Below are 13,897 nucleotides of genomic sequence, written 5' to 3'. Positions count from 1 at the left end.
GGTCTTTGTGCCTTCTCTTCCAGGAAGAAGTGCACAGTCCATAGGAAAAGGTGGTGTACTTAACACAGGAGCCTACCGAATTTAGGAGGAAAGCTTAAAAGAATTAGAAATGTTTAGCTGAAAGATGGAGGAGCCATGGGTACAGAGTTAAACTCTCAAGTCTGACTGAGGCTGTTACAAAGAAGGGAATAATCTATCCCCGTGTCTGTAGTGGGTAAAATCAGAACAGTGGTTCCAACCTGCAGTGAGAACCAGGCTACAGAGCTGGAAAACCTGTACGAGGAAGCCAAGCCACAGTTGATGGCAGATTCTCCAGCAATGTTGAGTTTTAAAAGCAGGATAGAGAAGCCTAAGTCTTGGTTTACTAAGTCTTGATTGGTAAGGTTTGGTCTGTTGCCTCTAAATCCCTTTCAGGCCATAGCACAGACACAAACCAAGCAGTGATGATACTAACAAACAGAAGGCAGGGTGTGGCCTGTTACCAATGGCTGTGTCTTTTTAGTACACTAAGGACAGAAATATCTGAAAATCATGCTCAGTTAATCTGTGATGATTATTAGACTACTGAGACAGCTGCTATTAAGTGTCATAAAAAGAGGAATTTATTTGTATTTAGTTATTTGTAGGTAACCACTGCTCATACATCTGATCTGACATAGGTCCAGCTTTCCTATGACTCCCGAGCTGCAAATGAAGCTATGCACAGAGCTGAAGTTGTGCAAATATGCACAATGTGTGCAATGTGCACTTTGAAATTTAAAAACCCCAAGATATTTCCACTTGTGGCCATTGAGCACTGAGCTTGAAAAAAGTCTTGTGTTTATTTCTTGCCTCGTCTCAAACAGCAAACCCCTCATCACATTAATGCTACAAAGAGGAAAGGATAAACATTTTATAAAAGATCAGGGAATAAATGCAAACACAAATAATAACCTAAATTATCTAATAGCTGGGCTCCATCCCTACTTTTTATATTACATATTTATATTTTATATTCACATGTGAAGATGAAATTCTTTTAAATTAGGTTGACAGACTTAGAATGAGTTTCTGAATGCAGATTGTTCTGAAAGCTTACTTACAGATCATCTCTCCCTCACTCTCATAAAATGATTTCTTCACAAGCTATTAAAGAGGAAGAATTTAAAGAATTTTTCAAATTGGCTGACACAGAGTAGTTTGACAGTTGCATGAGCTTCTATTTGCAAGAGAAATTATTCCCCAGAGAGAACAGTGCTATTTCCCTTTTGTTTATTTATTTGAGTTCTGTTACGGGTAATGCCCTGAAAAGTTGGAAATGCTTATAGCTCTTTTGTAAGAATATTATAAATGGATGCTTATCTCAGGCAGTAAATATTTTTATTTCTTTAAATAGAAATACCAAGTCAAGGAACAGGATTAAACAGGAAGAATAAGTCACGACCAGCAACGGATTTTCCATTTGCTACAGCAAAATATTTTGTTTTCTCTTTTTTTTTTTTCCCCATAGGAATTGCAAAGTTGCTCCATCATAATTCCTGTGGGATGTGGTGCTGCCCACAGCCCAGGGCCAGCCCTGTCTTCCCCATGCAGGTGAAAAGGCTAAACCAGCTCAGCCCAGGGCAGAGCTGCGCCCTGCAAGCACCAGAGCTCCACCAGAGCTTCACAGGTCGAGTCGGCAACAGGGCAGGCAGGGAACAGCCAGAGCCACAGCATCGTCCTGCCCCCCTGGCTGCATTGCTGCTTCCCCTGTCCTGCCCCCCTGGCTGCATTGCTGCTTCCCCTGTCCTGCCCCCCTGGCTGCATTGCTGCTTCCCCTGTCCTGCCCCCCTGGCTGCATTGCTGCTTCCCCTGTCCTGCCCCTCTGGCTGCATTGCTGTTTCCTTGTCCTGCCCCCCTGGCTGCATTGCTGTTTCCTTGTCCTGCCCCCCTGGCTGCACTGCCGTAGCACTACAGACAAAAGCCAACACTGCAGGCTTTGGCTGCAGACCCTGTGCAGGTACTGGGACACACCAGATGTCACACGGGGCTGGGCACACAGCACATGCGATACCTCACCAATCTCAATACGTGGAAGTTTTGCTGCCTTGCAGTCTCTAACTCCACACACCACCAAATGCTGCATGCTCCTGCTGCTGCCTGATGAGCCACCAGCATAAGTGGCTCCTGTGACTCAGAAATGGCAGAAAGCCACCAAAACCAAAGGAGCAGATCAGGTGCCCAAGGATCTTGACTGTTTCCCTCAGACTAAAAATGTCCCCTTTCTTTCAGCTGCTCCAGCTTCTGCCACATGTGGAGAAAAGGAGTCAGCTCCTTCACTCACTCCCAAAGACATACAAGTTTCCTTCTCTGGGTGTTGTTTTTATGGAAAACCATTCTATCAAAAAAATCACTAAGAGCAGGTCCAACTGCTGGAGATACAAAAAAGGCTACAGCTTGCTATAGAAGGATTCTCTCCTATGCAGTGTTTTCCTCATCGTGTTTATCTCTGTGCTGGACAAATCAAACAATATTAAGTCAAACAGGAGAGTAATGCAATAGGAATGGTGTCGTTGCAAAACAAGCCCACTGACCAACCAACCCTGAAGGCCACAGCACGGACTGGGAGCTTGTAAGCAGAGTCTGGTATAAAGCTCACTATAAAACAAAATTCTTCCTGTGCGGTCTAGAGAGTCTTGCAGAAGTTGTTTTGACTGTTCTGTCTCCTATAGCCCAGGAAACTTTAGGACATTGCTTGAAACTCAGGATACAAAAGATCTCGTAGAACTGGACCAAAAGCAGAGGTCTATTTTTTAGAGAAGTGGTTGTAACACAAGTGCATGGTCAGGTCACTGTGGACTTTCTTCCCAGTAACTGCTGTCTGCTTTAAAGGCTGTCAAGCCCATTATTCGCACCTCTTTGTAACCAGAAAATTAAAACATAGGCAGTGGGTAGTAGCAGACTTTAATGATACACCTGGTTAGTACTTAGTGACCATCTTTCAGACTCAAAATGAATGCCCAATCACCCTGGCAATTGCATTCCTTGTAGTTATCCGCCCTTTTTCTTTTTAAAATGCATCCTTCTGACAGCGGCCCACAGCTACTATTTCCTTTTCATTCTCTGAAGTGCAGAGCACTACAAATACATCATTTCACTTTGCTGCAGTCCTTTCTGTCCCTTTGATCATCTCCTTTACACCTTCTGCATTTTTGCTTCCCTCCCTCATGTGCAGTACATCAAAAAAAAAGCAGCAAGTAGGTTTTTCCAGGGATGGAATCCCAGCTGCTGTAGGCAGCACAAATACCACTGAAGTCAGAAACACTGCTGTATTTAAGCCAGCTAAAATTCTGTCCCTACATATTTCAAAATGCCTTGTAATTCAATTAAAGCTTTACAATTATTTTCTTGGAGTACTGACTGTTGGCTCAAGAATTTCCTTGTAAAAGTATTAAATTCAATTGCAGTTCACTATTTTGTGACTCAAAGAGTAAACGATGAATGATACTCTTTTATTCCCTCCATTTGTTGTGACCCCTTAAAAAATGGTTTATGTTGCTAAGAAGTAATTTTTCTAATAGTATCTGGACTGGATGTTTGCTTCCTGGATTTTACAAACTTAAACCTTTGCATTTGGCTAGTCTTAGCTGAACATTTTTTGTGTCTATTTAGAAAACTTGATTATAAAACTTTCAAATGCTTTAAACCCAAGCAATTTCATAGTATTACCACACTGCAAGTATGGCTTTTCCCAGCTCAGAGACTGCCAGTGAATAAAGCTGGGAAGAGCTGCAAAGGAGGCCACGTTAGCCTTGGGGTGATGGACAATCCTGGCACTCAGCTGCTCTGAGAGGTCAGCTCCCACTGAGCACTGCACAGAGCCCAAGTGATCTGAAAAACTTGTAAATACACTGAAGAAATACCAGTTGTCCTGTTTCACAGATTAAGAACTGAAGAGCTCAAGTAACACATTCAATATTCCAATATTCAAAAATGAAGTTAGTTAATTCTGTATTTCCCTGGCTAATGATCCGAGTAGCTGACATTTCCTTCAGCTCTACTCATACATAAAGAAAAAAAATTGTCTCTCTCACATAACTGAGTATCTTGCATCTGATGTGGTATATGATACTGGTAAGATTAACACACACAATTTTACATTGCAGAAGCTGACAGTCCCATTCCTTATCCAGCTGGCAGAAGATTGGGAAAAGGGATTTTCATTGCAATTTTCTTGCATTGAGAATTGTTCCAGAGTAATAAGAACTACTCTTTTCTCTCCACAGAAATCTCACCCTGTTAAATTGATCTGACAGACAAATCCACATTTCAGCTACATCAGTGGGAAGTGCTGTGGGCAGGGTAATGCCCCTGAGAGAAGAGCACTTCTTAGTTCATGGGATGATGAAACACATGTGAACTCTCCATGCTCCAGTCAGCTTCTGAGCAATTTCTGTGCACCTCACTCTGATGTTGCACTTCCTCAGTACTTCTCTCTTAGGAAAGAAATCACTGGTAGTTTAAAAAAAAAAAAAAGAAAGAAAGAGAAAAAAAAGCAGGAGGGCTGCAGGGGATCAGATATTTTAGTGAGTAAAGCAGCAGAGCAGATGCTAACTAACCCTAAAACTTCAGAGAGGCATCATTGACATGTACCTCAATAATCACAGTTTAAACTGTTTCTAAATCCACAAAAACTTTTGTATACATCCATATAGAACAGTTTATGTTGCTCAAGTACCAGTTTCTATTTTGATTAACAAAAAAAATAAAAATGCAAACTAGCTCCAGATAACCAGCACACAAGTGAGCAAACTAGCTCCAGATAACCAGCACACAAGTGAGCAAACTGCCCGGTTGTGCCTTAATAAAGCTCTTTCCTCTCCCCTCCCCGCCTGCTGAAGTTCACTTGTTTTAGATGAGTGCATAAAGTCACCAAAAGGCAGATTAATTTCAAAGTTTTGTGTCCTTTTTTTTTTTTTTTTTTTGAAATGCCGGTGTGGACCGAGAGCCAGACTCACAAACTCACCAGGAAAGGATGAAGTATTCACCCTGCCCAAAACAAAAATGCCTAGAACTTTCTCCCCTCCCTTCCTTCTTCCCTCCGCCCCCGCCTCCCTCCCCTCCCGCAGTTCTCCCGCCTCTCCTGAGCCAGCGTTACCTAATTTCTACACAAACACGCAGTTTCTATAAGCATCACCTTCAAGCAGCTCTGGCCTTCTGTCCGATCACATCTTCGTTTAGGGGAGCAGAGGTGAAGAGCTACTACTGAGAGGTTCTGCAAGGTAATCAACTTGTTGGATTTTTACTTTTTGTTTGTAATGCCTAACTAGTGGTTAAGTAGATGGACCAAGAAAAAACTCCTGGCAAAATGTCTTGCTGGAATTTGTTAAAGCAGAAAAGCCTACTTTTCTACAATACAAAAATACAAACTCAGATTTTAAAACATTTTGGCTCGCTTGCTTCCTGAAGGGAAACAGAGTTAGTTTTTGAGATCAAGATCTAATTTAAAATATATAATCACTAGAATTTCTTTTAGTCATGGGTGCCAGTTGCATGTGTTTAAATACACATATTCCGACTGAGTTTCAGTTCATCACATGAGACAGGTTCAGCAAGCAGCAGTCCACCGGGACCGTGTTCCAGCTGTTTCACTCGGCTCACCACCGGCTGTGTGTGCCTTTCTCTCCAGCCATCCTGCTGCAAAACGCCTGGAATTCTTTGTACCTTCCTGTATCTTTTGCAGGCTTGAAGTTGCCAAGATGTTTCTGATTCTTTCTCTGGTCACTGGGCTCGCCCTGTCTGCTTCTGGTGTCACAACAGACAAGGAAACTGACCCACGCCAGGAGTCACTGCATGAAATACAGAAACAAGTGAACGACCTCTGGCAGAATTTGCTCTACCCAATAACACGTGGTAACGAGACTGATGGGATGATTTACACCACTTGTGAAATGAAGCCCAGCTCCAAAATAGATGCTGACAAGCCACAAGTGACTGGACAAATCTTATTCAGGCAGTGTTACCCATATGGAAGACTGGAAGCCATTTTTTACTTGGATGGGTTTCCACTGGATAACAATCAATCTAGCAGAGCTATACACATCCACGAGCTTGGAGACCTCAGCAATGGCTGTGATTCTACAGGGGGACACTATAACCCTTTCAGAGTGAATCACCCTCGTCACCCAGGAGATTTTGGCAACTTTCTTCCTAAAGAAGGCAAAATCAGAAGATACAAAACAAACCTCTTTGCCACAGTCTTTGGTCCATATTCCATAATGGGCAGATCTGTTGTGATCCACGAGCAGGAAGATGACATGGGCAAGGGCAATAATAAGGCCAGTTTGGAAAATGGAAATGCTGGGAAACGTCTGGCTTGCTGTGTGATTGGGATAAGCAACAAGAACTTGTGGGAAGAGAAACTGCCTGAGGTTATGGACAAGAAGAAGAGAGGTCTCAAAAGAACATACAGCCAGGCTTAGGTGAAGTCCAAAATGCCACCTACAGCCAGGGCAGCACAAAGTAACCCAGGCTGTGCTGTTGCCCACGAAGATATATGGCTAAAGGACTCCCATTTGCTTGCTCCTCTATGAAATCCATATCACTTTTGTAGAGCTTCCTTTATGTAAGCCCATCAATAAAACCAGCATCAACTCAACATTGTGTTTTCTTGAAGGAAAAGATTCCCTTTTATGCAGTTTAGGACTTGAATGCATGTAAGCAAGAGTACAGATGGATAGGGTGAATGGGCTAAAGAATCTGTGCACTGTAAGGGTCTTTTAAGGGATTGTTAAATACTACAGGAAAAAAGTAAGAATGTGCCTCTCATTAGACACTATTCTGGAGTTAGGTGCCAACTTGGAAAGCAGAAAGGTCTCTATGCTGTTAACAGCCTTGGGTGTTGTGGTGAAAGACCTTGGTAGTGGACTTCCCCTAAAAGGACAGTACAAAAATTGCTGTGTTGAACTTCAGACCCATTATATTATTCTCCTTGTATAAGTCTCCAGTCTGTGCCTGTTAGTAACAAAGTTATATACAAAAGTTATAATGCTGCTTAGACCATGATGATACAGTTAGCAGATCAGAGAGAAATATTCTTTTCAAAGCAAAAAAATACTGAGTCTGTTACTCCATACAAAACTGTAGGAACAAAGTTTGGGCTGGGAGAAGTGACAATGAAAAGATTAAAGTAAGATAATTTTCAGCCTTAAAACTCTAACTTAATAAGGCTTTGCTTTTTAAATTTAACACAGAATATTAAAACATCACCCCATGGCTATCATTCATTTAATACTAAGAAGAGAAAAAGAAACGAGCAGGTAGCGCAAGTATATCAGGAAATGTTTTTATTAAAGATGACAAAATGTATTAATATAATTTAAGCACGTTGTGCTGTTAATCCAGGCAGCAACAAAAGACTGGTTTGCAAATAAATTAAACTGCATAATTTAGAAAGCAAACTACAAAACAGAAGCTCGTAAACAAAATGCTATCTCTTAGAAAGGTAGCAGATTTTCAACTTAATCTCACTTAAGATTTTGAAATACATTCCTGAGCTCATAGGGATTAAAGAAATTCCACTGTCTTTATTATACAAGTTCCCATATGCTTAGAAATAGTCTCACTTAGAAAAGAAGCAGCATTCTAAAAGATGCTTCTTAATCTGTCATTTTCACACACTTATTTTACAAATTCAGTGAACATTATTTTTCCAATAACCACATCATCATATTTTCAAATTAAATCCTTCTCACAGATAATGCATGACTTTACCTTTAGGTATGACAACCTCCTTAAAATCAGTTTGTGAAATGCAGCTTCTCCATACTCCTGCCACAAAATTCCCTTCCCAGTTTGCTTCCCCAAAGCCCAACACCAACAAGGTTTACATGTTTGGTTGTGATTTCTGCACTTTTAAAGTAGTAGAAAAAGGGAACATAGGTCTTAAAAAACGAAACAAAAAACAAAAACACCCCTCAAATTTAAGGTAGAGTCCACAAAAAACCACTAGATAAATTTACTGGGAGAAAAAAAAAATCACTGTTATATTAACACAACAATATCAATTAAAGCAGTATCTGAGGAAGAACTGACAAGAATATTTAATTACTTATCACCTAATGAAGTAACAAATTCTTACTTTTGTAAGTCTCCTTGCTTTGAAGTCTTGGCTTCCTGGGAGAAAGCTAAAAATGTAGCTAGAATATGCATTTGCTAGAAGAGAAAGGAGAGGGCCAGTATTGCAGCAGTGACATCACACTGGAAATGAGGTTTTCAGAGATCTATGAATCTTACTGAAATTTAGTGATTGCAAAGATTTAAATATAGCATCTAAGAGGGAGAATGGTGTGAGGACAATTACCAAGATGCCCTAATTGTTGGGTTGTACATCAGTATGCTCTCAAAAAAAAGACATACTGAAAAGAATCAGCAAATGAGGCACTAAAAAGCTGTTGATCCAGCACTGTTTCAACCTTACACCAGGCTCTTAATTAACTAATAGCATTAACTGGGACTGTTAAGGGACTGTAAGCAAAATGCTCATTCTCACATCTCTCTGTCAGGAAAGACAGCACAGGGAAATAGTAAAAGATCCTCAACATTTCTGAGCTCAATACATGAAATCTTGGCCTTCTTATTTGCTTGCCTCAGTTCTGACTGCATTGATATTTAGCTCTATGCAGGATCAGTCTGTGAAAGATGGAAAAAATACATTTCAAGCAAAATGTTACTTCATGTGACATTCAGGCATTAGAGGAAAAAAAATCCTGCACATTCTCCTGGAGATTTTAGTTTCTACAGCTATTTTCCTTCTGACTGTCACAAAAATGAGTCAGTAGTGCAGTCAGTTACAATTACTGGGAACAGCTTAACACTCTTTCAAACACTTAAACTCTTGGGTTTTTTTCAGGTAATGAGGAATTTTAATGGTGAGCAAGATAACAAAATAAAAACTTTTTACTGCTTCATGTCCCTAATATGCTTAACTATTTATGTAACTTCTGTTCCTAAGGACTGCTGCTTAACATCAGTGGAACGTTGCAAAGTCCAATTACCCTTAAAGACAAAGTACACATATTTTGAGGAGCACTGTAAGTATGGCTTTATATCCTGCAGACAGACACTGAAAGGGTTACACAAATGCACTTGCTAAGGAAAACGCATGAGAAGAGACAAGCCACAGTTTTCACCTTCCAACTATCACTCCTTATAGTTATATGTAATAATTTACATACAGCCTTTCTTTTGCTGAATACAAACCGTTCATGGGCTCTGACACCTTGATTATGGCAGCACCTGCTAGCTCATCTTACACATACAGAAGAGTTTGTCAGTACTGCTAATATAAACTCTCTTTATTCAGTAGCTGACAAGTGGGCTGTAAAAACTTGCAGCTGGCAGTTATTTGTCAAAGAAGTACTCAGTCTGGGAGGGATTTTCATTTTTATTAGTAGTATTTTATTAAATTTGCTTTAATTCTCTCTGATTGGTTTCAAGTTCTAGAGTGAGAAATGAACATTTACAGACAATTAGGTCCCAAGCCAGCAGAAAAACTGCCTTGACGGCTGCTGGCCCATAGAAGCTCCACAGCTGCAGAGACTATTCCTTATGCTACAAACAGGAGAGGAAAGACCTGCCTCCCCTTCCCCAACAGCTGCTAATTTCAACGTTAAGTATTCCCTCGTTGCTGCCTTCCTAGAAGCAGAGTGGCACAGGTCCAGCAGCAGGACCAAGCTAGGGAATGACACAGCAGCTCCCTTTCCCCCAGTTATTACAGGAATATTTCTCTATGACTAAACCTCTTCAGAAGAAGTTGTTTTAAGAAGTGGCAACAATGCAAATAATCCTTCTATCATACCACAGACTGCTGAAATGAGGAGGAAAGGAAGAATTATCCTTAATTTTAAGTAATAAGAAAATAAAAAAGACACAAAATTCCTTTAGAAAGGAAAGCACAGATGGAGTAGGCTGAAACCTATCACCCATTAACTAAGCCCAAGTGCCCATTCCAGCTCCTGAAAGAAGAGAAATGCAATTCCAGAAACTGACAGCCAAGTATCTGGACAGGACATCACCGGTTCTCCTCTTGCTGTTTTCTTTGCTTTAGAACAGCATTGCTGTTTCTCACAGTAAGACTTCTGGATTCTCTGATGATGTTTCCTTCAGAGCCTCATTAAATTGGGCTCTCAGTATCTGGTGAAATAACTTGCTTCATTTTCATGAGGTGAGCTAGGAGAGGAAAGGAAAAATTTTGTACAGTTGACAAAATACAAAGGTATAAAGGTTTGTAATGAGAGAACTATATACATGCAGGAATGGTTTTCAGAAACTTCCTGTAAGGGAATAGTGATCTTATTCTAAGGATGTACTGACAGTCACTATGTGTAAAGAGAAACAGAACACAGTCTGAGAAAGAAGCAAAAGCTTGCAGCCTTAGGATGCTTCTCCATTTATCACTCCAAATTTTTCATCTTCAAGAGACATTTCTCAGCATTAAAATACAGTCCAGCACTAGGACCATACATGTTTCAGGAGCCTAGTGATAACAAGATAAATCATTATCACTGGCAATTACACTAATGTAAATTACATCAATCTATATAGAAACTTCGAATCATTACAAAAAACCAACATGACTAAACCTCATCACTAATTCTTTCCCTTAGGTAATTTACAGTTTTGGTACACTACAGCCAGAACTAACAGAAAAGCATCTTTTTTAAAGAATTATTAACAGTTCAGTATGAAATAATCAACCCTACAGCACAATATTTTACTGATCATATCTGCGACAGCACAGACACTGCACAAGGATTACAGTAAGATGCTTGAGGGCCTGGATTTCATACCTCAAGCCAAACTGTTATCCAAATATTCACGGTTTTCAGCAGCATCAGATGGTTTCTTGTTTTCAGATTCAGAGAGCTCCTCAAAGCTGTTATTTGTGTCTGCAGTTTTAACACTGAGCTCTCCATGCCTTCCAGGGTCCTCAGTACGAACCACATCCACGGTGCTGCTATTTTGATCCCCTCTTTCATTTGGAATTTCACAATCTCTCTCTAAGGTTTTGTCATTGTCTTTCAGGACCTCAGTTTCACCTGTTCGTTCATTCTCAGAGTTTGAGGGATCTGTGGGGTCAGATGGATCAGGGCTGGGAAGTGGGAACTCTGCCTCTGGTGAATCATTAAGCTCTGCTCCAACTCCCACGTTCTGCTCTCCCACAGGACCGCCTCCTCTTTTCCCTTCCAGTTCTGCAACTGTCAGTTTAATTATCTGACTTCCAAGCTTGTTTATGTCTTCTTCCTCAGAAGATAGCTGAGGTAATGAAGGGTAAAAATGTTTATTTTGGATTCTGTTATTTAAGTTTGTTCCCTCTGGAGCCAGGGACTCACTTGCAACAGCATAAGTTTCATCACATTCTCCCTTCTGTTCTGCTGAAAGAGAAATGGAACAACAAAATACTCGAGTCAGCTGGAGGCATTTGTTATATATCTGATCTGAAAAATATTACTACCAGTGCTGGACCATAGAGATGTTTATCTCAGTAAGGAATTTTTAAGAGTGCTTCCCTATCCTTCCCAGACCTATTCCTTAGACAATAAACAATCGACACTAAGTTTTCTGCTGGATCTGGCCCTGTTTTGGATCCTGCCTTTCTCTAAAACCAACAATTAAGAGTCAGACAGTACCATACTGTAGAAGAGCAAGGTTAGGAAAACTTTTCTAGAGAAATATCAACTCCAAGGCACTTAGCTATGGAAATTTTTGTCACAGCTTACCATTAATCCCCCCATCACTACCAGTTTCAGGGGTTAACACAAGCTCCATTTATTTGGAGCTTTTCACAGGCTTTCATCCAATAATGAAGTTTTGTTATTGGTCCTGCAACATTTCTCCAAACATAAAATATTATTTTGATTAGGGTAACAGCATAAAGCAGCTGTACAAGAATTTGAAGTATAACATTATACTAAATGTCAAAAACCAAAAAAAGTGTCAAAATAAAGAAAAAACCAATGTGCAAACACCCTTGTGAAAGTGTTCTTTAATGTGACCACTAAAGGACAGAAAGCCTCATTGAAAATAAGCTTGAAAAGTAAAGAAAAATTAGGAAATACCAAAATTAAGTCTGCCTTGAGAGCCTAAAATTACTCTTGTTGTGCAGATGCATTACCTTTTAGTACATAAGAATTTACTCCATTTCTCTCACAGAAATCCTGCCTCACACAAGGATGGGACTGCTTGGCTGCACAGGACCACCCTACTGTCTTGATCTTACCTGCCTCATTTAGAATTTGGGAGCTACTGAGTGAATGAGACCAGGGTTGGCACAAAGGGAACAGACACTCTTACTGCCATCAACAAAGCTAGGAATGCAACTGTGAAGAGCTGGAATTTAAGTCTGTGGAAAAGGCAGGGATAAATTAATTTTCAAAAGGTGATCACCCACTGGATCTAAGCCTCATTATCTGAGAAGTCAGCTGGAAAACTAGAAGCTTGATGTGCACTACTGCTCTGCTTGTTTTGTACATCAAAGTGCTCCAAATGAGCCAAAATGTATGTACCTCAAACTAGCACTCGAAATTAGCAGGGACTCTATCTTCCTCTTTGCATGCCTCGGTTTCTTCCCTCTTACAGTAGAACAACACCAACCTATCATCTTGCTGCAATCTTCTGAAGATAAATTGTCTCAAAGCACTAAATGACCGGAGAAAAGTTCATAGAAGAACAGCATTGTTTTCTTCAGGGAATGCCTGAAATAGCACCCAGGCAGTACAGCAGGGACAAGGCATTCAACAACGGAGTGGAAAAGCCCTAAATAGCTGTTCATTAGCAGCTGTGATGCTCAAGTACAGTCCATCCCTTGACACTATCCATCCTGTGCATTGGATAAAGAGAGATTTTGTGGCACAAGACAGGCTTTAATTCATATGATTGTACTCTGTCATTATGCATGTTCACACAGGAACCACATATTAGATCCTACACACATCCACCATCCAGCTTAACTGAACCAGTGATAACAAGTGCAGATTAAAGGAGGCTTTGATGACATCAGGGTAAGCAGATAGGCTGGATAAAAAAAGCCTGAAAAAGCCCTCTGATTATCTACAGATCTAGCTGGAGCAACACTTGATGCATTATAAAAAGTTCTGATAAAGAATAAATGTTTGTTTAAAAGTTAAGTAGATTTGTTGGGTCAAACAGGCACCAAATATCCATGCTACTCTTTAAAAGACCATAACTGACCAATGTGACATGAGGTCTAATATATAATGTTAAGTAAGAATTTCATTGCTATTCTGGTTATCAACTGTTTTCACTCAACTGATCATTCAATGAATAGGAAAATAAGAGTAGTTTTGGTTTTATTTCAGTAATACTTTAACTAAGAGCATACTTGTTTGGTGAATGATGACAGATGAACACACTCCTGTGTTCTTCCCAGTTGCCAAGGTCCCCCAGATTTTGGAGGTACATGTTATAGATGAAAAACTGCAATATGCACAAAGTTCCTAAACCTCAACAGCAGGCATTCTCTGTGTAGAGTGGTACAAAAGGTACCTGTGTATCATTCCAATATAGGTGCTGACCACAGAGGAGTTGTGTGGCTCCAAGCACAGGGACATGCCCCACTAAAACTAAAGCTAAAAACACACTGCTTCCTTCTCAGGCTTTGAAGGGAAAATGGCATCCCCAGACATCCTTCAGAAAAAGCATCTGGAGCAGCAGAACAGGTTATTGTTGCATCATCTACTGCTAGAAACTATGGTGTTCCCTGCATAGCTTGTTGTAGATATGTGCTCATCTTTGTCACCAAAAAGTTGCTGCAGTTGAATTACCAGAGGTAACTTTTGCCTCAGTTCTCACTGCAGGTTATCAGATATATTGGGGCATAGGCAAGGGAACACCCAAGCTGTTTGTGTAGGCAGAATAG

The 13,897-nt window shown here is 40.4% G+C and overlaps 2 protein-coding genes across 7 annotated transcripts in view; one reads left to right on the top strand and one right to left on the bottom strand.

Moving 5' to 3' along the window:
- Positions 1–5,082: 5,082 nt before the first annotated feature.
- On the top strand, positions 5,083–6,616 carry SOD3 (superoxide dismutase 3). The gene is made up of 2 exons (XM_058838346.1): positions 5,083–5,240; positions 5,702–6,616. The coding sequence occupies exon 2, from the start codon at positions 5,718–5,720 to the stop codon at positions 6,438–6,440; it is 723 nt and encodes a 240-aa protein (XP_058694329.1). The 5' UTR covers positions 5,083–5,240; positions 5,702–5,717; the 3' UTR covers positions 6,441–6,616.
- Positions 6,617–7,293: 677 nt separating this feature from the next.
- CCDC149 (coiled-coil domain containing 149) overlaps positions 7,294–13,897 on the bottom strand; it is a 51,547-nt gene continuing 44,943 nt past the window's right edge. For 5 of the 6 annotated variants that reach the window (XM_058838339.1, XM_058838341.1, XM_058838342.1 and 2 more), the window contains 2 exons: positions 10,809–11,393; positions 7,294–10,188 (listed from right to left, as the gene is read on the bottom strand). In XM_058838339.1, coding sequence (XP_058694322.1) covers positions 10,810–11,393 — 584 coding nt within the window. In that variant the 3' untranslated portion in view covers positions 7,294–10,188; position 10,809. The remainder of the gene's footprint in view (positions 10,189–10,808; positions 11,394–13,897) is intronic. The other variant, XM_058838340.1, reaches the window with a different exon arrangement.

Source organism: Poecile atricapillus, chromosome 4 (genome assembly GCF_030490865.1).
Source record: "Poecile atricapillus isolate bPoeAtr1 chromosome 4, bPoeAtr1.hap1, whole genome shotgun sequence".
In the NCBI taxonomy this organism is placed as follows: domain Eukaryota; kingdom Metazoa; phylum Chordata; class Aves; order Passeriformes; family Paridae; genus Poecile; species Poecile atricapillus.
The sequence above is the reverse complement of the archived record's forward strand: the minus strand, read 5'-3'. Positions and strand labels throughout refer to the sequence as shown.